The following is a 26,753-nucleotide window of genomic DNA, read 5'->3' on the forward strand; positions in this document are numbered from 1 at the left end:
GCCAAGACCGCAAGAAATTGCAGTGAAAGCAGCCCAGACCATCACTCAAACCAACCTCCCTTCCATAGACTCCATTTACACCTCACGCTGCCTCGGTAAGGCCAGCAGTATAATCAAGGACGAGTCGCACCCTGGCCACTCCCTCTTCTCCCCTCTTGCAAAAGGTATAGAAGTAAAACGCACACCTCCAAATTCAGGGACAGTTTCTTCCCAGCTGTTATCAGGCAACTGAACCATCCTACCACAACCAGAGAGCAGTGTTGAACCACTACCCTACCTCATTGGTGACCCTCAGACTATCTTTGATCGGACTGTACTAGCTTTATCTTGCACTAAACGTTATTCCCTTATCATGTATCTACACTGTGATTGGCTGTACTGTATCATGTATTGTCTTTCCGCTGACTGGTTAGCATGCTACAAAAGCTTTTCACTGTACACGGTACATGTGACAATAAACTAAGCTGAACTGAATAACTTGTCAAAAATTACTTGACGTTACTTTTCCTTCAATACGTTACTAAGTTACTATTTTCTTCATCCCCTCAGCTGGCCTGCTGCTGTGGCTCAAGGAAAAGTGCTCTCTGCTGTGGCAGCTGTCCAAATAATAAAATCTCTACAGGTACTCGGGACATGTATTCTCTAGCACATGCTGGGGACCATTGTCTGCTTCCTCATGTTATCTCCAACCATGGGTGAAACATTGAAGGCATGCACAAGTAACAAATCAATTACATTAATTCTCTCTTCCCACAGACGCAACTTAACCCGAGTGCCTTCCATAGTTTGATATTTTTTTCATTCAGATTTTTATGCCCGGTTTTGGGCATGGCACCTTAGGAAAGGCGCAAAGGCATTGGAGAGGGTGCAGGAAGGATTGCAAGGACGAGGGACCGATGTGGATGGACTGGAGATGTTGCCGTTGTTTCCCTTGGAACAGAGGAGGTTGGCAGAGGATCAGAATTATTTAATATCAAGAAAGGTCCAGGTAGAGGATCGTGAGAAACGGTTCCAATCAGCAAGATGTCAATGTCAGTCACAAAGCACAGAAACAGGCTCTTCAGTCCAACTCATCAATACCAAGCAAGATGCCCCATCTTGACTAGCCCCATTTGCCCATGTTTGGCCCATATCCTATCCATGTACCTGTTCAATGGTTCAATAATGCTTTATTTGTCACATATGTAACTGCAGTGAAATTCTTTTTGCATATATTACACTTGCAGGCGGCACCATTTTCAGTGCCATTATTCAAAGTCCAAAGTCTGGTCGGCCCATGCCCTCGATGCACTGAAGCAGTTCCAGCAAACCGACTTCCCTCTCCTCTCCTGTCCAAGTGTTTTTCAAATGTTGGTGAAATAGTGGTAAAACTGGCAGATACAGGATGAAAATGATGGACAAAAGAATAGGAGTGTTGGGAGTGATATGAAGCACACATTTGTAGGCAGGGAGTGGTCGTGGTGTTGTGGTGTTTGGAATGGGATTTATGCCCAGGGTCACGGGGGGGGGGGGAAGAGCGTGGACTGGTCATGCCAAGAGGTGGCACAGACTTGATAGGCTTAATCTCCCCCCCCCCCACCCCCCTCCTGTTGTAACAATTCTGCGGAATCATCTGGGTCACTTCTGGGTAGCTTTGTTGTATTTCTCTTCATTTACAGGGAACGACTTTCCCTTAATAAAAGTGTAGAGTTGTTATTGCAAGCGATATTTGCTACAGCCAGTCATATTTACCACATTCTGTGTCTAGGCAGGTTCTCTGAGTGGTTTAGCGGCTCCCTGTCTGACACTGACTCAGTGCATGGCCTGCAATGAGATTAGGAACAAATCTCAAAGTGCTGGAGGAACTCAGTGGGACAGGCAGCATTTGTGGAGAGACTGGGACCTTTCCTTCAGTCTCTGAAACATTGCCTGTCCAATCCCTCCACGGATGTTGCCTGATGTACTGAGTTCCTCCAGCACTTTGTGTTTTGTTCAAGATCCAGCCCCTACAGTTTAATTTGTCTCTGGATGCAATTACTTTCTATGGTGGAGAAAGTAACTGCCCCTCCTCGGGCAGCACAGTGTGCAGTTGGTAGAGCTGCTGCCTCACTGCGCCAGAGACCTGGGTAAAATCCTGACCTTCCGTGCTGCCAGTGTGAAGTTAGCACGTTCTTCCTGTGTTTGTTAATTGGCCCTCTGCATATTGCCCCTAATGTGTAAGGAGTGGATAGGAAAATGGGAGAACAGAACAAGTGTGAACGGGTGATCGATGGTGGGGTAGACTCGATGGGCTGAATGGCCTTTTTCTGTGCTGTATTTCCAGAGAAAGGCATAAATTCACCACTCTCAAGGAGAAATAATTTCTCCTCATCTCTACCTTAAGTGGCTTACCCATTATCCATCAGTATTTTGGAAACTGATAGTGATGTAGCTGCAACATAAGAAACCATACAGAATGTACTGCATTCATATTTAATGCAGCAGCAGAAAACTTGCCCTTTCCCCCGTCTCGGTTGCAGCGATGAAGATCAGCCCTTCACAGTGCCCGGCCCGCTGCATCACACACAGTGGTCCGGGATGCCCAGCCACAGCGGTGTCCTCCGGTCGTCAGACCCCCCTCAGGTGGGAGCGGCCATCTTCTGCCGGTACGTGTGTAGCCGGAGCAGCCACCTCTGCCAGCAGACGAGGAGCAGCGGCGGATCCATGAAGTGTGCGTGTGCCGGACGGCCATCTCTGTACGCCACCACGATCAGCCCCTCCTCAACCTGAGTCGGTTAAAGGCAACCCGTCAACCATAGTTCCACAAACACAAGCAATAAAGGAATTCACCCCCCACCCCAAGCTCTATACAGTACAGTACAGGTCTGCAAGGGTCACCTATCCATGTTCTCAACAGATACTGCCTGACCCGCTGAGTTACCCCAGCAAAGACACAAAGTGCTGGGAGGCCCAGGACAGAAAGGCAAGTATGGGATGGGGAGCAGAGTTAAAATGGTTAGTCACCGGGAGATCCAGCAAGCCTCGGCACCAGTGCTCAGTGAAATGGTCACCGAGCCTACGCTTGGTCTCGCCGAGGTACAGGAGTCTACATCGGGAACACTAGGTGGAATAGACAAGATTGGAGAGACATAATTGGAGATTGGAGAGACTGGGACAGTGGCGCAGCGGCAGAGATGCTACCTCACAGTGCCTGACCTCAGGTGCGGGCTGTGTGGAGTTTGCACGTTCTCCCTGTGACCGGGTGAGTTTTCTCTGGGTGCTCCAGTTTCCTCCCACACTCCCAAGACGTGCAGATTTCTAGGTTAATTGGCTTCTGTAAATTGTCCCTAGTGCGTAGGATAGGACTAGTGTAGAGGGTGACCGCTGGTCGGGTGTGGTTCCAGTGGGCAGAAGGGCTTGTTTCCACGTTGCATTTCTAAAACTAAACTAAAGGGGTTTGTTCACTTTCTCCCATGAAGTGCAGAGGGCAGGTTTGGCAGAGCAGCCCACACCACACGGAGAGTCAGCCCATATCTTACACTCAGATCTCCGGGAAGGGACGCAAGCCCCCCCCCCCCCCCCCCCCGGACAAGAGTGGAGAGGTCCACCACCCTCAGGGGTTGGCATGGAACAAGAGGGAGGAGGGGCGCTGACCTGGAAGTCGTAGTTGTCATCGTGGTTGAGGGCGCCGGCATAAGCTGCCACCTGCAGCGGGTTGTCAAACGTGTTTCGAAAGTACGGCTTCGGTTTCTCCGACGTTTTCCAGTCAATGACGCACAGCTTGCCCCTGCAGAGTACAACACGGAACATAGAACAGTACAGCACAGGAACAGGCCCTTCGGCCCACAATGTGCCAAACATGATGCCACACTAAATTAATCTCCTCTGTCTGGACATGATCCATATCTCTCCATTCCCTGCATATACACGTGCCTATCTAAAAAACTCTTAAACGCCACTATTGTATCTGCCTCCCCCACCATGCCTGGCAGCGCATTCCAGGCCCCCACCACCCTCTGTGTAAAAAAAACCTCCCCCTCCCCCCCCTCATCTCATAGAGCAGTACAGCAAAACAGACCCATTGGCCCACTATGTTTGTGTGACTATAATGCCAAGACCAACTCTTATCTGCCTGTATGTGATTCATATCCCTCCATTCCCTGCATATCCATGTGTCTATCCAAAAGCCTCTTAACTCCCACTGTTGTATCTGCCTCCATCATCACCCACTGTCAGCACGTTCCAGGCATCCACCACCCACTGTGTAAAACAAACTTGCCCTGCACATAGCCTTTAAACTTTCCCCACCTCACCTTAAAGCTATGCTCACTAGTCTTTTACATTTACTCTGTCTATCTATGTTGCTCATAATTTTATATACTTCTAAGTGAGTTCTAACAGATTTCCTCTCAGCCTCTGACGTTCCCAGCTGTTATCAGGCAACTGAACCATCCTATCAACAACTAGAGAGCAGCCCTGAACTACTATCTACCTCATAGGAGACCCTCGGACTATCTTTGATCGGACTTTACTGGACTTTATCTTGCACTAACCGTTATTAACGTTATTCCCTTTATCATGATTCTGTACACTGTGGACAGCTCAATTGTAATCATGTATTGTCTTTCTGCTGACTGGTTAGCACTCAATAAAAGCTTTTCACTGTACCTCGATACATGTGACGATAAACTAAACTATAGTCAGACAGGATGCTGTTAATGAACAGAAGGCGCCAGGTAAACATAAATTGAAGGCTGAGCCAGGACCTACTGATACTCTGCCACACAGTCTAGCAGGCCGGTGTACTGTAAGGGCAGGTGCTTCACTGCACTCTCCAACACTCTGGTCCCTGTTACATCGTCCAGGACACCCTTGACACTCTGCAAGTAGCCCGCCACATCCTCATTATCAGTCTCTGGAATACGGGATGAGAGAAGAGCATCCTCCAATGCCGAATGGAAAAGCTGCCCTCGATTGAGAATGTCTTGGGAAACACGAGAAGAAAGCACTTGCCATTAGTATCAATATTATTAACTGAACAGCCATGAACATGGATGGCCATGTAGCCACAGTCTGAAGAAGGGTCCCGACACAAAATATCACCTGTCCATGTTAACATATAACATATAACAATTACAGCACGGAAACAGGCCATCTCGGCCCTACAAGTCCGTGCCGAACAATTATTTTCCCTTAGTCCCACCTGCCTGCACTCATACCATAACCCTCCATTCCCTTCTCATCCATATGCCTATCCAATTTATTTTTAAATGATACCAACGAACCTGCCTCCACCACTTCCACTGGAAGCTCATTCCACACCGCTACCACTCTCTGAGTAAAGAAGTTCCCCTCATGTTACCCCTAAACTTCTGTCCCTTAATTCTGAAGTCATGTCCTCTTGTTTGAATCTTCCCTATTCTCAAAGGGAAAAGCTTGTCCACATCAACTCAGTCTATCCCTCTCATCATTTTAAAGACCTCTATCAAGTCCCCCCTTAACCTTCTGCGCTCCAGAGAATAAAGACCTAACTTATTCAACCTTTCACTGTAACTTAGTTGTTGAAACCCAGGCAACATTCTAGTAAATCTCCTCTGTACTCTCTCTATTTTGTTGACATCCTTCCTATAATTGGGCGACCAAAATTGTACACCATACTCCAGATTTGGTCTCACCAATGCCTTGTACAATTTTAACATTACATCCCAGCTTCTATACTCAATGCTCTGATTTATAAAGGCTAGCATACCAAAAGCTTTCTTTATCACCCTATCTATATGAGATTCCACCTTCAAGGAACTATGCACGGTTATTCCCAGATCCCTCTGTTCAACTGCATTCTTCAATTCCCTACCATTTACCACGTACGTCCTATTTTGATTTGTCCTGCCAAGGTGTAGCACCTCACATTTATCAGCATTAAACTCCATCTGCCATCTTTCAGCCCATTCTTCCAAATGGCCTAAATCACTCTGTAGACTTTGGAAATCCTCTTCATTATCCACAACACCCCCTATCTTGGTATCATCTGCATATTTACTAATCCAATTTACCACACCTTCATCCAGATCATTGATGTACATGACAAACAACAAAGGACCCAACACAGATCCCTGAGGCACCCCACTAGTCACCTGCCTCCAACCCGACAAACAGCCATCCACCATTACCCTCTGGCGTCTCCCATTCAGCCACTGTTGAATCCATCTTGCTACTCCTGCATTTATACCCAACAGTTGAACCTTCTTAACCAACCTTCCATGAGGAACCTTGTCAAAGGCCTTACTGAAGTCCATATAGACAACATCCACTGCTTTACCCTCGTCAATTTCCCTAGTAACCTCTTCAAAAAATTCAAGAAGATTAGTCAAACATGACCTTCCAGGCACAAATCCATGTTGACTGTTCCTAATCAGACCCTGTTTATCCAGATGCTTATATATATTATCTCTAAGTATCTTTTCCATTAATTTGCCCACCACTGAAGTCAAACTAACAGGTCTATAATTGCTAGGTTTACTCTTAGAACCCTTTTTAAACAATGGAACAACATGCGCAGTACGCCAATCCTCGGGGACTATTCCCGTTTCTAATGACATTTGAAATATTTCTGTCATAGCCCCGGCTATTTCTACACTAACTTCCCTCAATGTCCTAGGGAATATCCTGTCAGGACATGGAGACTTATCCACTTTTATATTTTTCAAAAGTGTCAGTACTTCTTTTACTTTGAAACTCATAGTATCCATAGCTACTCTCCTAGTTTCCCTTACCTCACATAATTTAATATCCTTCTCCTTGGTGAATACCGAAGAAAAGAAATTGTTCCATATCTCCCCCATCTCTTTTGGCTCTGCAGATAGCTGTCCACTCTGTCTCTCCAATGGACCAATTTTATCCCTCGTTATCCTTTTGCTATTAATATAGCTGTAGAAACCCTTTGGATTTACTTTCACCTTACTTACCAAAGCAACCTCATGTCTTCTTTTAGCTTTTCTAATTTCTTTCTTAAGATTCTTTTTACATTCCTTATACTCCTCAAGCACCTCATTTACTTCATGCTGCCTATAATTATTGTAGATCTCCCTCTTTTTCCGAACAAGATGTCCAATTTCCCTTGAAAACCAGGGCTCTTTCCAATTTTTACTGTTTCCTTTCAACCGAACAGGAACATAAAGATTCTGTACTCTTAAAATTTCCCCTTTAAATGTCCTCCATTTCTCTTCTACATCCTTCCCATAAAACAAAATGTCCCAGTTCACTCCTTTTAAATCATTTCGCATCTCATCAAAGTTAGCCTTTCTCCAATCAAAAATCTCAACCCTAGGTCCAGTTCTGACCCTCTCCATAATTATATTGAAACTAATGGTATTGTGATCACTGGACCCGAAGTGACCCCAACGCATACCTCCGCCACCTGTCCCGTCTCATTTCCTAACAGGAGGTCCAGCACTGCCCCTCCTCTAGTAGGTACCTCTATGTATTGCTGCAAAAAAACTATCCTGCACACATTTTACAAACTCCAAACTATCCAGCCCATTTACAGAATGTGTTTCCCAGTCTATGTGTGGAAAGTTGAAATCTCCCACAATCACTACTTTGTGCTTACTACTAATATCTGCTATCTCCTTACATATTTGCTCTTCCAATTCTCGATCCCCATTTGGCGGTCTATAATACACCCCTATAAGTGTTGCTACACCTTTCCCACTTCTCAGTTCCACCCAAATAGCCTCCCTAGATGAGCCCTCCAATCTATCCTGCCAAAGCACTGCTGTAATATTTTCCCTGACTAGCAATGCAACACCTCCACCTCTTGCCCCACCAATTCTATCACACCTGAAGCTACGAAATCCTGGAATATTTAGTTTCCAATCACAGCCCTCCTGCAACTATGTTTCACTGATCGCCACAACATCATACCTCCAGGTGTCTATCCAGACTCTAAGCTCATCCACCTTTCTTACAATGCTCCTAGCATTAAAATATGCACATTTAAGAAACCCCCCGCCTCTTATTCTCTGTTTATTTCCTTTTTCTTCTTTCTCCTCTTGTGTCCGAGTGCTTCCCTTTTCTGCTTCCTGCCTCCCATTCTGTCTACTAGCTTTCTCTATTTGAGTCCCTAGCCCCAACCATTCTAGTTTAAAGTCTCCCCAGTAGCCTTTGCAAATTTCCCCGCCAGGGATGTTCTCCAGAGATGCTGCCTGATCCGCTGAGAAACTCCAACACCGTCTTTTTATTTGTAAATCATCAGCATCTGCAGTTCCTTGTTTCTATATTTTACTTAGCTATAATTAAAACTTGCTTATCACCAATACTGTGTTAATATACTGCTTTTAAATGCCCCAAATTCTCCAAACACATTATGGGAACAACATCATAGTCATAGAACATGGACTGAGGGGGAATCCTATGGTTAACAATGGGCTCCTGGGCAGGGTGTTTAGCATGAAAAAGGCTCTTCGGCCCACCAAGTCCACACAGACCATCGATCACGTTCACAATAGTTCTGTTATCCTACTTTCTGATCCACACCCTACACACTAGGGGCAATTTACGGAGGGCAAATTAACCTACACACCTGCACAACTTTGGGATGTGGGCCGAAACCGGAGCACCCAGAGGAAACCTACACGGTCACAGGGAGAAAGTACAAACACTGCACAGACACCAGCTGAGATCAGGATGGAAACCGGGTCTCTGGCGCTATAAGGCAGCAGCTCTACCCGCTGCGCCACTGTGTCGCCCTGTGTAGGGTACAAGCAAGATGGCAGAAAAGTGGGGTGGTGTTTGGAGTGAGTGAGGGACAGACGAAAGAAACAATGTAATGGGTGTCCGGAGATATATAGACGGTGTAGCGGTAAAGTTTGTAGGTGAATTAGCTTCTGTAAATTGTAAATTGTCCCTAGTGTGTAGGATGATGTTAGTAGTGCATGGGGTGATCGCTGGTTGGTGGGGACTCGGTGTATTTCCACGCTATATCTCTAAACTAAACTAAACATAGCCTCCAGCGTGATGCTGCTGGGACGGAAGCTTTGGATAGAGATCATAGTGTTGGCACACACTCACTCTTGGTGTAGGCTGCAAAGCCCTCGGGGCCCAGCTCCTTGGTCATCCTGCGCCTCCATCGCTCCAGGTAGAAGGCCTGCTCCAAGCTGACGGTCATGTGCAGCACCTGCGTCACGCTGGCCAGCCTGGGCTCGGCACCGTTCCTCCGCAGGGGAATCCGCAGCGGTGTCCCGGCCGCAGGTCCCGGCTCGGGCCGCCGACACGGCCCTCCGGCGTCCAGGAAGGGATACGGGTTTGGGAGGCTCTCCGGCACCGGGTCTCCTACAGCCGGCCTTGATCTGACTACAGGTCCATACAGCAGCGTGTCCTCTCCCAGCAGGGTCTCGGGGGTCTGCGGACTGACCTTCGTTGACACCACCGAGCGGACCAGCGAGGTGTACCTCTCGTGGTTTACCTGATCATACTCACTCAGCTTTTTTTTCTGGTAACCAAGGCACAGGGAAGTACCAAAACCGCGATGCGAGGATACCAGTTCTTTCAAATACGTGCCATTGTAATGTTTCAGAGAACCCTTAATCGTGGTACGGGCAGCAAGACTCAGCAGCTCAAAGTGATTCATTCTCCAGTGCGGTGGGTGGAATGAGGCAAAGCCCTTTCAATCTGCAACACAATGCAGGATTAACACTTTCCTTATAATGTCCATGTCATTTTCCTGCCAATACAATCCGATAGTTCGTCACCCACTGCATTTTTCTGGCATGTTACAAAACTACAGAATAAGAACGATCACCTATTTTAAGTGTACCTCAATACAGAACCAGAAAAGGAGAAGAGGAGGGATGAAATGTGTCTTCCTTCCCTGCACTCTTTATCTAACGCTATTGCCTCCTTCTCACCTCTGGCCTTTGTCACTTAATTCACACATCTGCCAATCACCCCACCCCCCACTCCACCTGTATCCACCTATCACTTGTTAGGCTTTGTCTGACCCCCCACCTCTTTTAAAGCTTTTCCCCCTCTCCCACTACATCTTGTCTGAGGAAGGGTTAGAATCAATGACTAGTGGGTAAAACAGCAATAGAAAGTTTTGTAGAAAAGATATATTGGGTACAAACTGCACACATTCGTACGATTTAAAGGAATGGGTCTGAAGAAGGGTCCCAACCGAGAATGTTGCCTGTCCATTCTCTCCACAGATGCTGCCTGACCCTCTGAATTCCTCCACTATTTTGTTGTTTGCTCAGATTCCAGCATCTGCAGTTTCTTGTGTCTCCACTCTTAAACCACTGTTTGCTCATGTGAAATTCAGCTAAGGCATTCAACAGGAAATTATATAGATGGTCTCAGCAAATTCCAACTATGAATTTAGACAGGAAAAGCTACATTTTGGCAAACTTCCTTTCCTTAAGGCTATTTAGCTTACTAAGAAAACAGTGTGTTAGCTACCCTCTCCTTTCTTACACAGGCTTTGTGCCCATTGCTGTTCGCTTACACATAACTCACAAGTTATGCTGTAATCAGGTTTTTTAAAAAGCCGAAAATTCGGAGTCGATTTATTCCTTCAGCAATTTGTGTGATTCACTCCCCAAGGCAAGTTTATCTTTAATTTTAGTTTAGAGATACAGCATGGAAACAGGCCCCTTCGGTCCACCGAGTCCACACGGACCATAGATCACCCGTTCGCACTAGTTACGATATGATACGATAGAACTTTATTTATCCCAGGAGGGAAATTGGTCTGCCAACCGTCATAAAACACAAGATACATGAAATTAAAGTGATGAGTGGAAAGGGTTGTGGATGTGCAAAGATTGGGGAGGGGGTGGGGAGAGGGGAGTCAGTCTACCCCACGAAATTAGGGGGGGGTGTTGTACCGTTTGATAGCCACAGGGAAAAAGGACTAAAACTGCACACAATAGTGCAGTCTCACCAGAGCCCTGTACAACTGCGGTAGGACTTTCTTGCTCCTAAACTCAAATCCTCGTGCTATGAAGGCCAACATGCCATTAGCTTTCTTCACTGCCTGCTGTGCCTGCATGCTTACTTTCAGTGACTGATGTACGACACCTTCTTCTTATTCTTTCATATGGCGTGCACAGCCTAAAGGTGTAGGCCAACTTGTTCTATTTGATCTTATTTGATTGTGCACGTCGGGTTGATTGCATTCGTCGAAACAGGGCAGACCACGTGAAGGTTGCAATCTTCCACCCCACAAGGTCACGTTGCATCTCCCCTTTTCCTAATCTGACACCATTCAGATAATAAACTGCCCTTGTTCTTGCCACCAAAGTGGATAACCTCACATTTATCCACATTATACTGCATTTGCCATGCATCTGCCCACTCACCCAACCAATCCAAGTCACTCTGCAGCCTCATGGCATCCTCCTTGCAGTTCACACTGCCAACCAGCTTTGTGTCATACGCAAACTTATAGATGTTACATTTAATTCCTTCGTCTAATTGTTAATATATATTGTAAATAACTGGGGTCCCAGCACCGAGCCTTGCGGCACCCCACTAGTCACTGCCTGCCATTCTGAGAAGGACCAGTTAAATCCTACTCTTTGCTTCCATGTCAATACCCTACACCCAATACCATGTGCTCTAATTTTGTACACTAATCTCTTGTCAAAGGCTTTTTGAAAGTCCAGATACACCACATCCACTGGCTCTCCCATATCCATTCTAGTTGTTACATCCTCAAAAAATTCCAGAAGATTAGCCAGGCATGATTTCCCCTTCATAAATCCATGCTTTGACAGCTCCTGTCACTGCCTTCCAAATGCACTGCTATTACATCTTTAATAATTGACTCAAGCATCTTCCCCACTACCGATGTCAAGCTAACTGGTCTATAATTCCGTTTTCTCTCTCCCTCCTTTCTTTCTTAAAAAGCGGGGTTACCATGATCTTATTAAACAGCAGGGATCCCGAGGGGCCGACTGGTCCATTCCCGAGGAAGACACGAAAACCTGGAGTAACTCAGCGGATCAGGCAGCATCTCTAGAGAAATGGATCGGTGACGTTTCGGGTCGGAACCCTACTTCTGACGCCTCCTGACTGCTTCATTTGAGTTAGTTCCATGATTCTGCACTTTCTCAAGGATCTGAAGAAGGGACCCAACCCGAAACATCACCTATCCATGTTCTCCAGAGATGCTGCCTGACACCCGCTGAGTTACCACAGCCCTCTGTGTCTTTCCATTCACTCAATGTCCAAAAATCCACCATCTCTGATTGGGGTGAAGCCAATGCTGGAGGTTGGGAGAGCACCAGCCCACGGGGTGGGTGGTGTAGATGAGCAGTGGTTCACGGGGTGAGAGGGTGATGGGGGGAGCAGTGGGCACCGGGGATGGGTAGTGTTATAGTTAGGTCCCAGGCAGGGCCCCGGGTGGGGAGGGGGTTAGAGGGCCCCGGGTGGGGGGTTAGAGGGCCCCGGGTGGGTGGGGTGGGGGAGGGGGTTAGAGGGCCCCGGGTGGGTGGGGTTGGTGGGGGAGGGGGTTAGAGGGCCCCGGGTGGGGGGGAGGGGGTTAGAGGGCCCCGGGTGGGGAGGGGGCAGTAGGGCTTCGCCGGCAGCCGAGCCCCGGGACTGAGCTCCCTGCTTCTCCCTAACCAAAGATCAAAGAGCAGCTTCGCTCTGTGATCTTTGTCCCCACGCCACTCACGCCTTGGCGCTCCCCGGGCGGCCACCCCTCACCAGCAGAACCTCATTCCGAGTGGTACTCACTCTCCACTGCCCGTCGCCCACTCGGCGCACAGCCGCCTGGGAACTGTAGTCTCCACTCCGCAAAACTACAGGGATTGGTCGACGGTGGCAACTACAATTCCCATAAACCACCGCGCGGTGAAGGTGGTGCCTACGTCAGGACGCCACAGGCAACGGCCTCCGCGTGGGACTACAGGTCCCACAAGTCAGAGCGCGGACGCCCGCAGTTACGCATGCGCTTTGCGTGCGAACCCCTGAAGGTGGAGTCTGCGTCGTGACGTAACGCCGTCCGTGAGTGACCGGCAGTGCTGCGAGCCAATAGCCGAGCTGTGTTGTGGTGACGCGTCGAGCCGCTGCGCCAATGCGAAGGCGGTGGAGGCGGGAGCTTGGGCAGAGTTACGCGGAGTGAGGAAGGGAGCGGAGCTCTGCGCTGGCCGGGGAACGCGGGGTGAAGCGGCGCTACCTGCAATAACGCTGCTCTTTTCTTCCTGCCCGAGTGAGCGATGTCTGAGAGTACCGCGGTCCTGAGTGAGTGCAACAAGGTAGGGGAAGGTGTGGTTTGCAGCCCAGTCACTCGCCGCTTCTTCCTGATTGTTGGTAAACAACGCTTACTGGGGACTTCAGCCGCAGCTACTAGCCTAACTGCGGTGGGACTGCGCGGTACCTGCGACATTTATAACGTCTTTTATGGTTCTTTAAAACATAAACAAGTACAACCTGGAAGTGGGAATCTTTAGGGGGTAGACACAAGGAACTGCATATGTTGGGTTACAATCTTGTGCAAAGCACGAAGTGCTGGAGGAACTCAGCGGGTCAGGCAGCATCTGTGGAGAGAATGGACTGGGGGCGTTTGCGGTCGGTACCTTTCTACAGGCTGATAGTTTCTTCAGCACTTTGTGTTTTGCTCAAGATTCCAGCAGCTGCAGTTTCTTGTGTTTCCAATAATCTTTGTGCAGATGTGACAAAAGTTCCACCTGATGTCCTGGCGATGCTTTCAAACTGGTTATAGCAACCTTTTTTTTGTAGTTGCTTCTGCCTTTTTTACTTGTGGAATCACAAGAATGTCAGATACCAGAAGGCAATGTAGGTGTTCTGGAATGTTAATAGAATTATACAGTTAGTGTCACTCCTCTTTCCCCAAACCATGCAACCTTTTTCATTTCAAGTAGTTAATATTTGCCATTGGGAAACGTTTCTGTTCTATAAGGGTGTTACTGCTCTGGGGAAGGGTTATTGGGCTAATGTCAGCTGGGCTGGGTTGTAGACTAAATCATTGAGCAGACTCTGATTCCCGGCTGTGTGCCTGTTATCAGAGACCAGAGGAATTTGCATATGGGAGATCCCTTTTTTTTAAATGAGATGTTAAAGCAAAATCCTGTTTAGTGAATGCAAAAATAAAACTTGTCCTAAATGCAGTTTATATGCATCAATGTACAGTGCTGAGCTTTGTTTTACATGCTATTGAATCAAATCAGATAATATACATGTATACATTTCAAACAAAAGTACAATCTGTTGAGCAAAGGGGAAGATACAGAGTTCAGAATACAGTTGTCAACATTGTAGCGCATCAGTTCCAGACACAAAATCTAATGTCCACAATGGGGTAGAGGTGAATCGGACAGTACCCTAGCTTACGGAAGGACTGTTCAGAAGCCTGACATAAGAGGGGAAGAGCAGTTCCCGAGACTGGTAGTGTGTGCTTTCAAACTTCTGTTTCTAACTGACTGAGGAGCAGGGAGTAAAAAGGAATGATGGGGGTGGGACAAGTCTTTGATTGTGTCAGCTGTTTTCTTTGACCTGGCCGTTATCAGCAGCCTGGATAGTTTGGTCACTAGTGTAGAAAGGGACAGCAGTTGCTGGTTTATACAGGAAATAGACATAACATGCTGGAGGGTCAGGCAGCAACTGGAGAAAAGGAATAGGTGATGTTTCAGGTCGAGGTCCTTCTGCTGTCTGAAGTCTGGAGTTCAGATTAGCAGTCTGAAGAAGGGCTCCAACCTGAAACTTCACCTATACTCTTTCTCTGGAGATGCTGTCTGGCCTGCTGAGTTACTGCAGAAAGTTGTGTACATCAATCATTTGGTCACTTGATTAGTTCACTTGTTGATTGTGAGATTCTTTGCACAAAAGGCAGGGTATTGTTTGCCCTTGCACCAATTGGAATTCAGTTGCTTGTGGAATGCTGCAGGACATCCTGGAGTGGATTGATCCATGGGATCATTCTCATTACCAACCTTGTTGTGGTTCCCACAACAGCCTGTTCAAAAGATAGACACAAAAACCTGGAGTAACTCAGCGGGGCAGGCAGCATCTCTGGAGAGAAGGAATGGGTGACGTTTCGGGTTGAGACCCTTCTTCGGATTAAACCAGCATCTGCAGTTCCTCCTTACACACTGTTTGAAAGATCCTTGGTGTAATTAAACATTGTCTTAAACATGTTTTAAAGGGCTCAAGACTGGTATATATACTGACAACAGAAATATTTTGTTTTTATTGCAGCTAAACAGGCTTATAAACAGTAAGAGATAATATACCAAACACAAGTAAAATAAATTAATAATCAGCAATACTAGGTATCCATAATAGTGCAAAAACTGAAGTCTGTAGTGCAACCAATGACACATCCATAGAAACTTATAGTTGCTGAGGTTAGTGTTGTGCAGTGTTCAAGAGCTTGATGGTTGCTGGGAAGAAGCTGTTATTGAACCTGGAGGTCATGGTTTTCAGGCTCCTGTACCCGATAGGGGCAGCGAGATGAGAGTGTGGCCAGGCTGATGTTGGTCTTTGACATTGGTGCCTCCAATAGATTCCTGGTGGGGAGGTCAGTACCCGTGATGGACTGGGCCACTCTCTGGAGTCTCCTTCATTCCTGGGTGTTCAAGTTGCCAAACTAGGCCATGATGCAACCATTCATAGTGCTCTCTGCTGTACACCTGTAGAAGCTCCTTTTCTGATATCTCCCTTTTTAAAGAGCAGCAGGATGTTGACAATATTTACCCTTGAGAAAACTAATCATTGAACACAAGTTAGCTGACCATTATCCCATTGCTTAATGCTGATTGTGTGCAAATTGGCCACTGACCTGAAATGTCACCTATCCATGTTGTTCTGAAATGCTGCCTGACCCGCTGAGTTGCTCCAGCACCATCTTTTTTTTTTGTAAACCAGCATCTGCAGTTCCTTGCATTTCCATTTTCCTTTATTAGAGCTGTCAACAATTCAAAAGTACTTAAATAGTTGTGTAGTATTTTGGGACATCTTAAACATAAAAACATAGAAAATAGGCGCAGGAGTAGGCCATTCGACCTTTCGAGCCAGCACCGCCATTCAATATGATTTTGGCTGATCATCCAGAATCAGTACCCTGTTCCTGCTTTCTCCCCATATCCCTAGAATTCCGTTAGCCCAAAGAGCTATATCCAACTATCTCTTGAATACATTCAACAAGGATGTGAAAAGCAATGTTTCAATGCAACAATTTTCTTGTGACAAATAATCATTGGCATTAGAAATAAAATTGGGAGAATGTTGGGAATGCTTAACTGCCTCGTGGAATGGCAGGGTTGTTGTTTCGAGTCACGACCCTGTTTGTTCTGGCTTCGAGTTTCTGCAGTTGTGTGATTGCCAATTATAATGTGTTAATGAATGCCATTAACCTTATCTAGAAACAGCTGTGGCAAAGTACCATCACGCTGTGGAAAAACCTGACGCATGTGTTTTTGAAAATCATGCCCTAATTAATTGTTTGGATTCTTTTTTAACAGTTGCCTGGTGAATGGGTCCCTTAGTGTAGTTGAAATGGGCAAGTACAGCTTAATTACTGTGCAGATCATAATTCCCAGCTGCAGACGCAAGGAACAGCAGATGCTAGTTTACAAAAAAAGGCACACAGCTCTGGAGTAACTCGGGCAGCATCTCTGGAGAACATGGATAGATACTGATTTGGGTCGGGGCCCTGCGATCTGAGTTGCCACCTAACTGTGGGTTTCTCCAACACCTTGTGTTCTATGTACATTTTCCACCTGCCCTTAACAATATTTGGTCTAATTAGATGTTGCATTCACATATTGAAGGAACTGCAGATGCTGGTATGTACCAAAGATAGACCCACAATGTTGGAGTAACTCAATGAGTCATGCAGCATCTCTGGAGAAAAAGTATAGGTGACGTTTTGGGTCGGACCATTTTTCTCCAGAGGTGATGTCTGACCCTCTTTGGTGACCCACGGACTTTCCTTGATCGGACTTTGCTGGCTTTACCTGTTATTCCCTTGTGCTGTAAATGTACTGTAATAAACTGTACACTGTATGGCTCAATTGTAATCGCGTATTGTCTTTCTGCTGACTATATAGCAAGCATCAAAAGCTTTTCACTGTAACCTCTGTACACGTGACACTAAACTGAACATGCTGAGTTATTCCAGCACTTTGTGTCTACCTTTAGAAGTTAGCATTAGAATCTAATGTAGACAAAAATGCTGGAGAAACTCAGCGGGTGAGGAAGCATCTATGGATTGAAGGAATAGGTAACGTTTCGGGTCGAGACCCTTCTTCAGACTAATGGTTCACTCTGAAGCCTACATTACACTGGAAGCTGTCACCGCTTTGTTTTGTATTTCAGCTGGCTTCCGTATCCATGGAAGGAGAGCCCTCGGTGCTGGTCGACATCCCAGATGCCCTCAGCGAGAGGGAGAAGGTCAAATTCACCGTCCACACGAAGGTGGGTGGGCCCTGCAGCGCTGATTCTCGCCCAGTCTACCTCTCGCTGGAGATGGCAAGCGTGAGCAGTGTTGGCTGCCATTGTGTGCTCATCTCTTTCTCAAATGAGTCGGGAAACCAGTTTATGATTTACACAACACTGGATGTTATCTGTTGTACAAGTCACAGTGGCACAGTGGTAGAGCCGCTGCCACGCAGCTCCAGAGACCCGGGTTCCATCCTGATCTCGTGTGCTTCCTGTGGGGAGTTTGCACGTTCTCCCTGTGACCACGTGGGTTTCCTCTGGGTGTTTCGGTTTCCTTCCGCATCCCAAAGACTTGTGGCTTTGTAGGCTAATTGGCCTTTATAAATTGTGATATAGTGTGTTGGATAGAGCTAGTGTGTATGGTTGATTGTTGGTTGGCGCAGACCTGAAGGGCCGAAGGGCCTGATTCCACTCTGTATCTCTAAACTAATCTCATCCCCCGGTTCCAGCAAGTTTGTGTTCCTGTGAAATGTTCCTAACCCAGGCAGTTCCCAAATTGGGACTGTGGCCGCAGCGTTCCCTCAGAGCGAAGATGCAGCTGGCAGCTCTATCGTGGTCTGCCAAGCTCTGGGTCGTACGTGCGGTCCATATATAAGTTGTAGAGATGTGGAGCAGGGAAGTAGGCCCTTCCGTCCACCTGGTCCGTTTGGGGTTATTGTCACGTGCATCAAGGTACAAATGTCAGCTCAAAATGTCTGTGTCGATCATAACATCCAAAAATACTAATCTGTTCTGTCTGTACGTGATCCATATCCCTCCATTGCCTGCATATCCACGTGCCTATCTAAAAATCTCATAAATGCCTATTGTTTCTACCTCTGTCACCTCTACCCTCCTCCCTGGCAGCAGGTTGCAGGCACCCACCACTCTGTGTATATAAAATAAACTTGCCCCATACAATTACTTTTAAACTTTGCCCTTTTCACCTTAAAGCCATGTCCTCTGGTCTTTGACATTTCCACAATGGGGGAAATGACTGTATACACTATCTATGCCTCATTATTTTATGTACTTGTATTGGGTCTCCCTGCAAACTTCAGTGTACCAGAGAAAACAATCTAAGTCTTGTCCTTATAACTAATGCCCCCTAACTGAGGCAGTGTTCTGAGGAAGGGTCGTGACCCAAGACACCACCTACCTATGTCCTTCAGATGCTGCCTGATCTGCTGACCTTGCTACTCCAGCACTATGATCTGCGTAAGGTTCCAGTATCTGCAGTTCCTTGTGTCAGCATTCTGATAGACCTGATCTGCACCCTTTCCAAGGCGTTCACATCCTGGGGTGACCAGAGCTACGAGATTTTGTGCTTCTAACTCTGAACCTCTGAAAGATGAAGCAACTGAGGTGTTTTGTGGATACAAGGAACAAATCACAATGGTATGAACATTGAATTCTCCAATTTTAGGTAACTGCATGAAGCTTCCCCACCCTGTTCTTCTCTGTTCTCCCCCCCCCCCTCCCACTTCTATTCGTCCTCTCCCTCCCCTATGCCCCACCCGGATTCACACCTATTTCCCTCCACTCACATTCCTTCCTCTAGCTTCACAATTTGCAACTCTTCAGTCCTTTTGTCTCGCATGCCTTTTCATTTTTGGTCTTTGTCCACCATCAGCCTATTAACCCCTCTCACCCCCACCCCCCTCCCCCAACCGTATCAACCCATTCATTACCTGCCAGGCTTTGTCCTTCCCCTCCTCTCTTCCAGCTTTCTCTTTTCTACCCCCCTCTCCCAAAAGCAATACTGACTCCTGAAGCATCATATCCATGTTCTCCAGAGATGCTGCCTGACCCACTCAGTTACTCCAGCCCCTTGTCTCCCCTCGAGTTGTTAGTTTGCTACTCTCCCAGTGCACCATTTGAGGAAGTGAGCAGGGCTGCACTGAGATCATAAGTCTGTACAGCACTCAAGATGGTGACCTTGCTTGTCCCTTAGATATTGTGGGCACAGTTTAGCTCAAGGAAAGAGTGTGTCCCATTTAGAGTGGCACGGTGGTGCAGCATTAGAGTTGCTGCCTTACAGCCCCGAAGACCCGGGTTCAATCCTGACTAGGGGTGCTGTCTGCACGATGTTTGCACATTCTCCCTGTAACCGTGTTTCCTCCCTCACTCCAAAGACCTACGGGTTTGTAGGTTAATTGTCCTTTGTAAATTGTCCCTGGTGCTGATGTATGGGGTGATTGCTGGTCGGCATGGACTTGGAGGGCCACACTGTATTTCTAAAGTATAAACTCACTGCTGCTAAGCTGTGCTACTGGTAGATGACTGCAAGTAATGTCAGATGAAGGAAACTGAAACTAGTTTTCATTTTCATTCTTTGTAAGGAAATGTACAGCTTTCAATTCTGTCTTTTGATCAGTATCCCATCTTAAGTTTGCATTTGTATCTAGCACTCAAAATCCTTGGATTCTTTGCTGTAAACTGCAGCAATGTGAATAACAGACCATTAATTACAATGATCACGTTAGCTAGTATATAAAAACACAGCTTGGGAACAAGCCCTTGGCCCACCATGTCTGGCCTGAACATGATTCCATTAAGGTCATCACCTCTGCCTGCAAGTGATCCATGTTGTTCCATTCCCTGCATGTGTATAGCTAAAAGCCTCAAACATTGCTTTCGTTTCTGCCTTCTCCTCCATCCCTGGCAGTTTTGAAACACTTTCTCCAAAAACTATTCCACTACTTTTGCCGTGAGCACACAAGGGTTGGGAACATGCGCACACACACATTTTAAATCTTGTTGTAACACTCGTTTGTTCCGTTGTTTTGACTGCCGGTATGCTCTTGACCCTGTCTAGTTCTGCAGTGTTTTCTTGTTAATTATCTCGATCATTGGGTGCTTTGCTGCTCAACTGTTTTGCAGTGTTTCATTTCTCACTTGAATCTTGCTCTCACAGAAGAGGTTTGTGCATTAACTGTGCATGTTCACCCATAGTTCTTGATGCCAGCCATCAGACTATCTTGATTCAGTGTACAGGAAGTGAGCCTTGTGTGGCTGAGTGGATGTTGCAAGTTCTTGATATTGCAGGAGGAAGGGCAAAGACTGCCGCAACTGCAAGATTCCAGACTTCCTTCCAATTTTTTAAGCCCTAGTCTCAAATCTTAAGAGTGCAGACGTTCACCAGATCCTGCCTTAAAGATAAGAGCTCTTGGCCGCCCTGATAAACGCGCAACTGGTGGAGAAGAGTTGTTAGCGGTGATTTATACATGTGTTGTGGAAAACTGAAAAAGGGGTGGGTGCTTTTTCCACACTTCTTCGTGCCTTTAAATGTATGGGACAGTCAGAACCTCTCTGCTGGATGGAAATGCCAAATACTAGAGGACATAGCTTTAAGGTAAGAGGAGCAAAGTTTAAAGGAGATGAGAAGAGTTTTTACCGAATGTGGTGGGTGCCTGGAACATGTTGCCGGGGGTGCAGGCAGATGTGAGAGTGGTGTTTGAGGCTTTTAGATCAACACTTGGGATACGCCGGGAATGGAGGGATACTGATTGTGTGCAGGCAGATATGATTAGTTTAACTTGGTGTAGTTTAGAGATACAACATGGAAATAGGACCTTTGCCTCACTGAGTCCGCCCCAACCAGTGATTACCTGTACACTAGTCCTATCCTATATACTAGAGACAAGTTACAGAAGCCAATTCACCTGCAAGTATTTGGGATGCGGGTGGAAACCGGAGAAAACCCACGCAGTCACAGGGAGAACGTACAATCTCCATTCAGTCGGCACCCGTAGACAGGATCAAGCCCAGGTCTCTGGCGCTGTAAGGCAGCAACTTCTCCGCTGTGCTGCCCTGTTCATGTGCCGTGGCATCATGTTGGGCATGGACGTTGTGGGCCGAAGGGCCTGTTATTGTGCTGTAGTGTTCTGGCCTATGCAAGATGCTGTGAATTACCTGTAAGGGATTGCTTGAGAATTGTGATAAACCTGATTCCTCACCTTTTACTCCCTGACCCTCTGTGTTTGCTGCAGGAGGTTGGAGAAGTGAATGAGGAGGAGATTATTTAGATCGTGGCAGCTGAGATTGTAGCAAGGGTTTTGCACAGATGTTTGATGTGGATGAGATTGGGGGAACAATGATCGCACCCTGGGTCGGAGACCAATATTTTGATTGAAAGAGAGGATGTCATCATAGATAACTCCTGGTGAGTATCGTGCTCGAGTGAGTGTAGCTCAGAGATCACTATTAAATCTGGGAGATTTGATTAAAAAAAAAAAAAAGACTGTTGGAGGAACTCAGCGGATCAAGCAGCATCGTTGGAGAACATTGATAGGTGACGTTTTGGGTTGGGACCCTATTTCAGGCTGATTTTAGGGGAGGAGGGAGAAGAATGGGAGAGAGGTTGGGCAGGACAAAGCACAGCAGGTAACCGGTGGACACAGATGAGGGAGTGGTTTTTGAAGGGCAGAAGGTTGGAACAAAGGCCAGGGATTAATGCAGGAGGTGTGAGACAGACTGCCTGTCCTCTATATGCAGGCATAAAAGCCTCTCAGCCTGGATTGATGGACTGATCTGCTCCTACGTGGCTGTGGATACAGGACATGTGGCGTTCACATTCTCATTCAGAATGACCTGAACCAAAACGTCAGAATTCTCCACTTTCTCATCCAATCCCTGCACGCTCGGGGCAATTTACAGAGACCACTCACCTACCAACCTACACATTTTTGGGATGTGGGAGGAAACCGGAGCACCTGGAGGAAACCCACGCGGTCACGGAGAAAGTGCAAACTCCACACAGACAGCACCCATAGTCGGGATTGAACCTGAGTCTCTGGTGCCGTGAGGCAATACCTCTACCGCTACACAAATTCTGCCCTTCGGCCTGCTAATCCTTTCCCCGAAGAAGGGTCTCGACCTGAAATGTCACCCATCTATGTTCTCCAGAGGTGATGCCTGATCCACTGATTTACTGCAGTACTGTCTTGCCTCTTCCACAATGTGTTGCTCGATTAATGTCTTCATCAAGGGATTTTTCACAAACAAAACACTTGCTCTCTGCTGGATTATGAGGAAGCTAATTCATTCTGACTTAATTTTGTCTCTATCCCCTCTGCTTTCTTTCCCCCTCCCCCTTCTCTGCACAATGTTGTATGGATATGGTGGGTCAGGAGAGTAACAACCTGCTGAAAATCTTGTGCAATACTTGGTTTCTGAACTTTGGTTTCTGAACCCATGGCATTGTTCAGTCATTTATCTCTTGCGTCGGGTTTGACTGCTGTTGACAAGATTGGACTGGTGGAACCCTTGTTTTTTTTAAACATGGATTAACGTGACGAGGTTTTACAAATACACATTTGTGCAATACTGTCTTTTGAGAAGATAGACACAAAGTGCTGGAGTAGCTCAGAGGGTCAGGTAGCATTCTGGAGAAAAAGGATGGGTGTCGGGGGGGGGGATATCCAAGGCGGTATCTTTTGAGAATTTGTGTGTTAGATGTGGCATGCTGTTTGGTGGCAGCATCGGTGGTGACAGGAATTGACATCTGTGCTGATCCACCCAAGGCTTGGTAAAGCTTTGGTAAACGAGTCTCACCGTTTGGCCATCTGGGTCACCAGTGAATGTTCACTGGGCACTCCATCCGCTCACCGAAGCTTGGTTTACTTATGAGATACAACACGGAAGCAGGTTCTTCAGCTCACCGAGTCCATGCTGACCAGCGATTACCCTGTACACTCGCACTATCCCACATACTAGAGACAATTTACAATTGTACCAAGGCCAGTTAACCTGTAAACCCGTACGTCTTTGGAGTGCGGGAAGAAACCACACGGTCACAGGGAGATCGTACAAACTCCATACAGACAATACCTGTTAACATTTAAACTCCCTTTAACATTTCCTTGTTCTTTTTTACAGGGTCGGTCCAACCCATAATGTAGTCTGTTGGTTTTTTCCTCCCCACCCCCCCACAGATGCTACCGGACCTGCTGAGTTCCTCCAGCAATTGTTTTGTTTTGCTCTTTTTTAAACTTAGTGGGTTGAGTCGAATGCTAGTTTATGATAGTTTGTGTACAAGTAACAATAATTTGCACAGTGTCCAAGACCCAGGTGTGATCCTGATCTCTGGCACTGTTGGTGTAGAGTTTGTATGTTCTCTCTGTGATCGTGTGGGTTTCTTCTGGGTGCCCCGGTTTCCTCCCATATCCCAAAGACGTGCATGTTTTTAGGTTCATTGGCCTGTGTAAAGTGATGGAGGAACTCAGTGGGTCGGGCAGCATCTGTGGTGAGAATGGGCAGACAATGTTTCCGGTTGGGACCACAGACAAGAGAACCTGGTGATATTTAAGGGGAGAGTGGACGCCATTGTCAATTAGTGAGTGGGCTGGGAATCCAGGTGTGGGACCATGAGGACCTGCAACATGTAGAACGTAGCACGTGGTCCATTGGAACTATCTTCAGAAAATAACTTCTTTAGCCAGAGGGCGGTGAATTTGGAATTCATTGCCATTGTGCCACTATGCCACTCGCTCTCCTTTTAATATCGGTGGTGGAGCCCAAGTCATTGGGTATTTTTAAAGCAGAGATTGAGAGATTATTGATTAGGAAGGATGTCGGGGTTTATGGGGTTCAGAGGGAAAGATAGATGAGCCATGATTGAATGGCGGAGTAGACTTGATGGGCTGAATGGCTTAATTTTGCTCCCTGGGACTTATTAACTCATGGCATGTTTTGTGGGGGGGGGGGGCGACGATCTTATCTTTGCAAGCCAAGTGGTTGGGCTTGGGGCTCCACAACAGCTAGGTGGAGTTGGTAATTGTAGAAGGTGTCTCGGACCTTGAGGGGAGGTGGGGGTCTGAGTGGGGGAAGCACTGAATCTCGTTCTCTCCTTCAGACGACCCTGCCATCTTTCAAGAAGTCGGACTTCTCGGTGATCAGGCAGCACGAGGACTTTGTGTGGCTACACGACGCACTGGTGGAGAATGAGGACTACGCCGGGATCATCGTGAGTGGGGGTCGTGGCCAGTGTTCAGACCGGCACTGGGTTTGTACTCGCGGAGGTTTGGAAGGATGAGGGGAACCTCAGTGAAACTTACCGAATAGTGAAAGGTCTGGATAGAGTGGATGTGGTGAGGGCGTTTCCACCAGTGGGAGTGTCTAGCACCAGAGGCCATAGCCACAGAATAAAAGGACGTACCTTTAGAAAGGACACGAGGAGGAATTTCTTTAGCCAGAAGGAGGAATTCATTGCCACAGACGGCAGTGGAGGCTAAGTCATTGGGTATATTTAAGTGGAGATTGATAGGTTCTTGATGAGTAAGGGTGTCAAAGGTTATGGGGATTAGGCAGGAGAATGGGGTTGAGAGGGAAAGATAGATCAGCCATGATCAAATGGGGGAGTAGACTCGATGGTCCGAATGATCTAATTCTGCTTCTATGTCATGTAATATAGTGGTTGGCTGCAGGGCTCTGCGACTGGATGAGTGTTCATGAAACAGCAAATTAGACCATTTGGCCCATTGTCTACTCCGCCAGGGTATCACTCGAGGGTGATCTTAGAGGTGTCAATAATCATGAAGAATGGATACGGTGAATTCACAGAATTTTAACCAGAATTGGGGAATCAAGAACCAGAGGACATGGGTTTAAACTGAGGAAAATATTTAATAGCCTGAGGGGCAACTTTTACACATAGTATGGGAGTATTGAACAAGCTGCCAGTGGAGGTAGTTGAGGCAGGTGCTATAGCAATTATATAGCATTTGGGAGGTACAGCGGATAGGAAAAGATATGTGCCAAATGTGCGCAAGTGGAACCAATTTAGATGGGTCATCTTGTTTGGCATAAATGAGTTGGGCCGAAGGGCCTGTTTCTGTGCAAATGCCTTTGGTTGTCCTAGAGAATGCACAGTGATCTTGGCTTTAGGAGCAAGTTTCAGGTGAGGGTTTGAGATGGTTGGACGTGAATTGGTCAATGGGGAAGGAGTGGTGCTTCCGATAGCGGGGGGAGTGTGAAGGAGGTGGACAAGGCGGGGAGTGTGAAGGGGGTGGTGTGGGAAGTGTGGGGGTGGACAAGGCAGGGAGTGTGGTCTTGGGTGGATGGCGTGGGGAGTGGGGATGGCGCGTGGAGTGTGAAGGGGTGGACAAGGTGGGGTCTTGGGTGGATGGTGTGGGGAGTGTAAATGGGGTGGTGTGCAGAGGGAGTTGTGGGTAGTGTGGTCTTGAATGGGGAGTGTGTGGGGACTTGTGGTGCGATGTTATTTCTGTTGATGTTGACCACCCTTCCATTATCTGCCTGTAGATTCCCCCAGCACCTGCCAAGCCCGACTTTGACGTGGCGAGGGAGAAGATGCAGAAACTGGGCGAGGGAGAAGGATCGATGTCCAAGGAAGAGTTCAGTAAAATGAAGCAAGAACTCGAGGCGTAAGATAGCCTGGAGCTGCCCATTGCCTGTTTGTTCAGCACAGCTGGTGGGGCCAGATGTAAACGCAGAGGGGGGGGGGGGGGTGGGAGTTGGGGATTAGCACCAGGAGGAGGAGAGGGAAGGGGGTAGATTAACATGCAGAGCGAGGGGTACAACTTCACGGGGGGAGAGGGCTCATGAGGGAAGGGGTTAGGGTTGCACAGACTGAATTTGTTGGAATCTAGCTGTTGTTTAAAATCTACACCTTCTACCCAAATCTGTTTTTAAGCAGAATCCTGCCCTAGAATTGTAGTGGTTTTGTTTGTGAGTTTCATCATTTTGTTTTTGCTTTTGCAATCTTTGCTTCATTTTGGCGAACTTGCAATTGGAATAGGGTGGTCTTGTAGAAGTGTATGATGGGAATAAATAAGGTGAATGTAGTCTTTTACCCAGGGTAGGGCATTCAGGAACCACAGGGCATGGGTTTAAGGTAAGAGGGGAAAGATTTCATAGGAAGCTTAAGGGCAACCTTTTCACACGCGTGGGTGGGTATGTGGAACGAGCTGCCAGAGGAGGTAGTTGAGGCAGGTACAATCACATTTACTCCATCATATTGTGTCCTTTTGTGTATTAACCAGCATCTGCAGTTGTTTCTACTTGTACAATGATAATCTCTTACGGACACCAGTGCCCCCTATGGTCTGTTATATTGAGGGTTTCCTGTACTGTCCTGTGATTTAGTGTCTGTCCTGGTTGTGTACTTTGATTAGGGAGTACCTGGCTGTCTTTAAGAAGACGGTATCCAACCACGAAGTCTTCCTCCAGCGACTCGCGAACCACCCCGTGTTGACCAGCGACCACAGCTTCCACGTTTTCCTGGAGTATGATCAGGATGTAAGACTTTATTTCTTCACTTACTACTGTGGCGGGAAGTTAATTGGGAACAGCTTGCTTGCTTTTCATTATAAGGCTATTGGATGGGAACATGG

The 26,753-nt window shown here is 47.1% G+C and overlaps 2 protein-coding genes across 5 annotated transcripts in view; one reads left to right on the plus strand and one right to left on the minus strand.

Moving 5' to 3' along the window:
• Window positions 1–1,199: 1,199 nt before the first annotated feature.
• mgme1 (mitochondrial genome maintenance exonuclease 1) lies at window positions 1,200–12,758 on the minus strand. 3 transcript variants are annotated; one of them, XM_033025747.1, is made up of 5 exons: window positions 12,697–12,758; window positions 9,028–9,627; window positions 4,729–4,942; window positions 3,613–3,745; window positions 1,200–2,744 (listed from the first exon to the last, which is right to left on the minus strand). In XM_033025747.1, the coding sequence occupies exons 2-5, from the start codon at window positions 9,584–9,586 to the stop codon at window positions 2,598–2,600; spliced, it is 1,053 nt and encodes a 350-aa protein (XP_032881638.1). In that variant the 5' UTR covers window positions 9,587–9,627; window positions 12,697–12,758; the 3' UTR covers window positions 1,200–2,597. The 3 variants fall into 3 exon arrangements, with proteins under 3 accessions (XP_032881638.1, XP_032881639.1, XP_032881640.1); XM_033025748.1 differs by having other exon boundaries at window positions 12,635–12,717; XM_033025749.1 differs by lacking the exon at window positions 12,697–12,758 and adding an exon at window positions 11,012–11,031.
• A 294-nt stretch (window positions 12,759–13,052) lies between these two features.
• The window catches only part of snx5 (sorting nexin 5), a 29,597-nt gene continuing 15,896 nt past the window's right edge, over window positions 13,053–26,753 (plus strand). Inside the window, exons 1-5 of one of the 2 annotated variants that reach the window (XM_033025745.1) lie at window positions 13,053–13,217; window positions 17,299–17,397; window positions 24,257–24,367; window positions 25,663–25,784; window positions 26,535–26,658. In XM_033025745.1, the coding sequence (XP_032881636.1) occupies window positions 13,179–13,217; window positions 17,299–17,397; window positions 24,257–24,367; window positions 25,663–25,784; window positions 26,535–26,658 (495 nt within the window). In that variant the 5' untranslated portion in view covers window positions 13,053–13,178. The remainder of the gene's footprint in view (window positions 13,218–17,298; window positions 17,398–24,256; window positions 24,368–25,662; window positions 25,785–26,534; window positions 26,659–26,753) is intronic. The other variant, XM_033025746.1, reaches the window with a different exon arrangement.

The sequence above is a fragment of the Amblyraja radiata genome, chromosome 8, assembly GCF_010909765.2.
Source record: "Amblyraja radiata isolate CabotCenter1 chromosome 8, sAmbRad1.1.pri, whole genome shotgun sequence".
In the NCBI taxonomy this organism is placed as follows: domain Eukaryota; kingdom Metazoa; phylum Chordata; class Chondrichthyes; order Rajiformes; family Rajidae; genus Amblyraja; species Amblyraja radiata.

Coding starts and splice junctions, on each gene's coding strand:
- mgme1 (XM_033025747.1), bottom strand. CDS start 9,586: ATGAATCACTTTGAGCTGCTGAGTCTTGCTGCCCGTACCACGATTAAG. Junction 4,943..9,027: donor CTTTGCAGCCTACACCAAGA/GTGAGTGTGTGC, acceptor GTGTTTCCCAAG/ACATTCTCAATCGAGGGCAG. Junction 2,745..3,612: donor ATGACAACTACGACTTCCAG/GTCAGCGCCCCT, acceptor TAACCGACTCAG/GTTGAGGAGGGGCTGATCGT.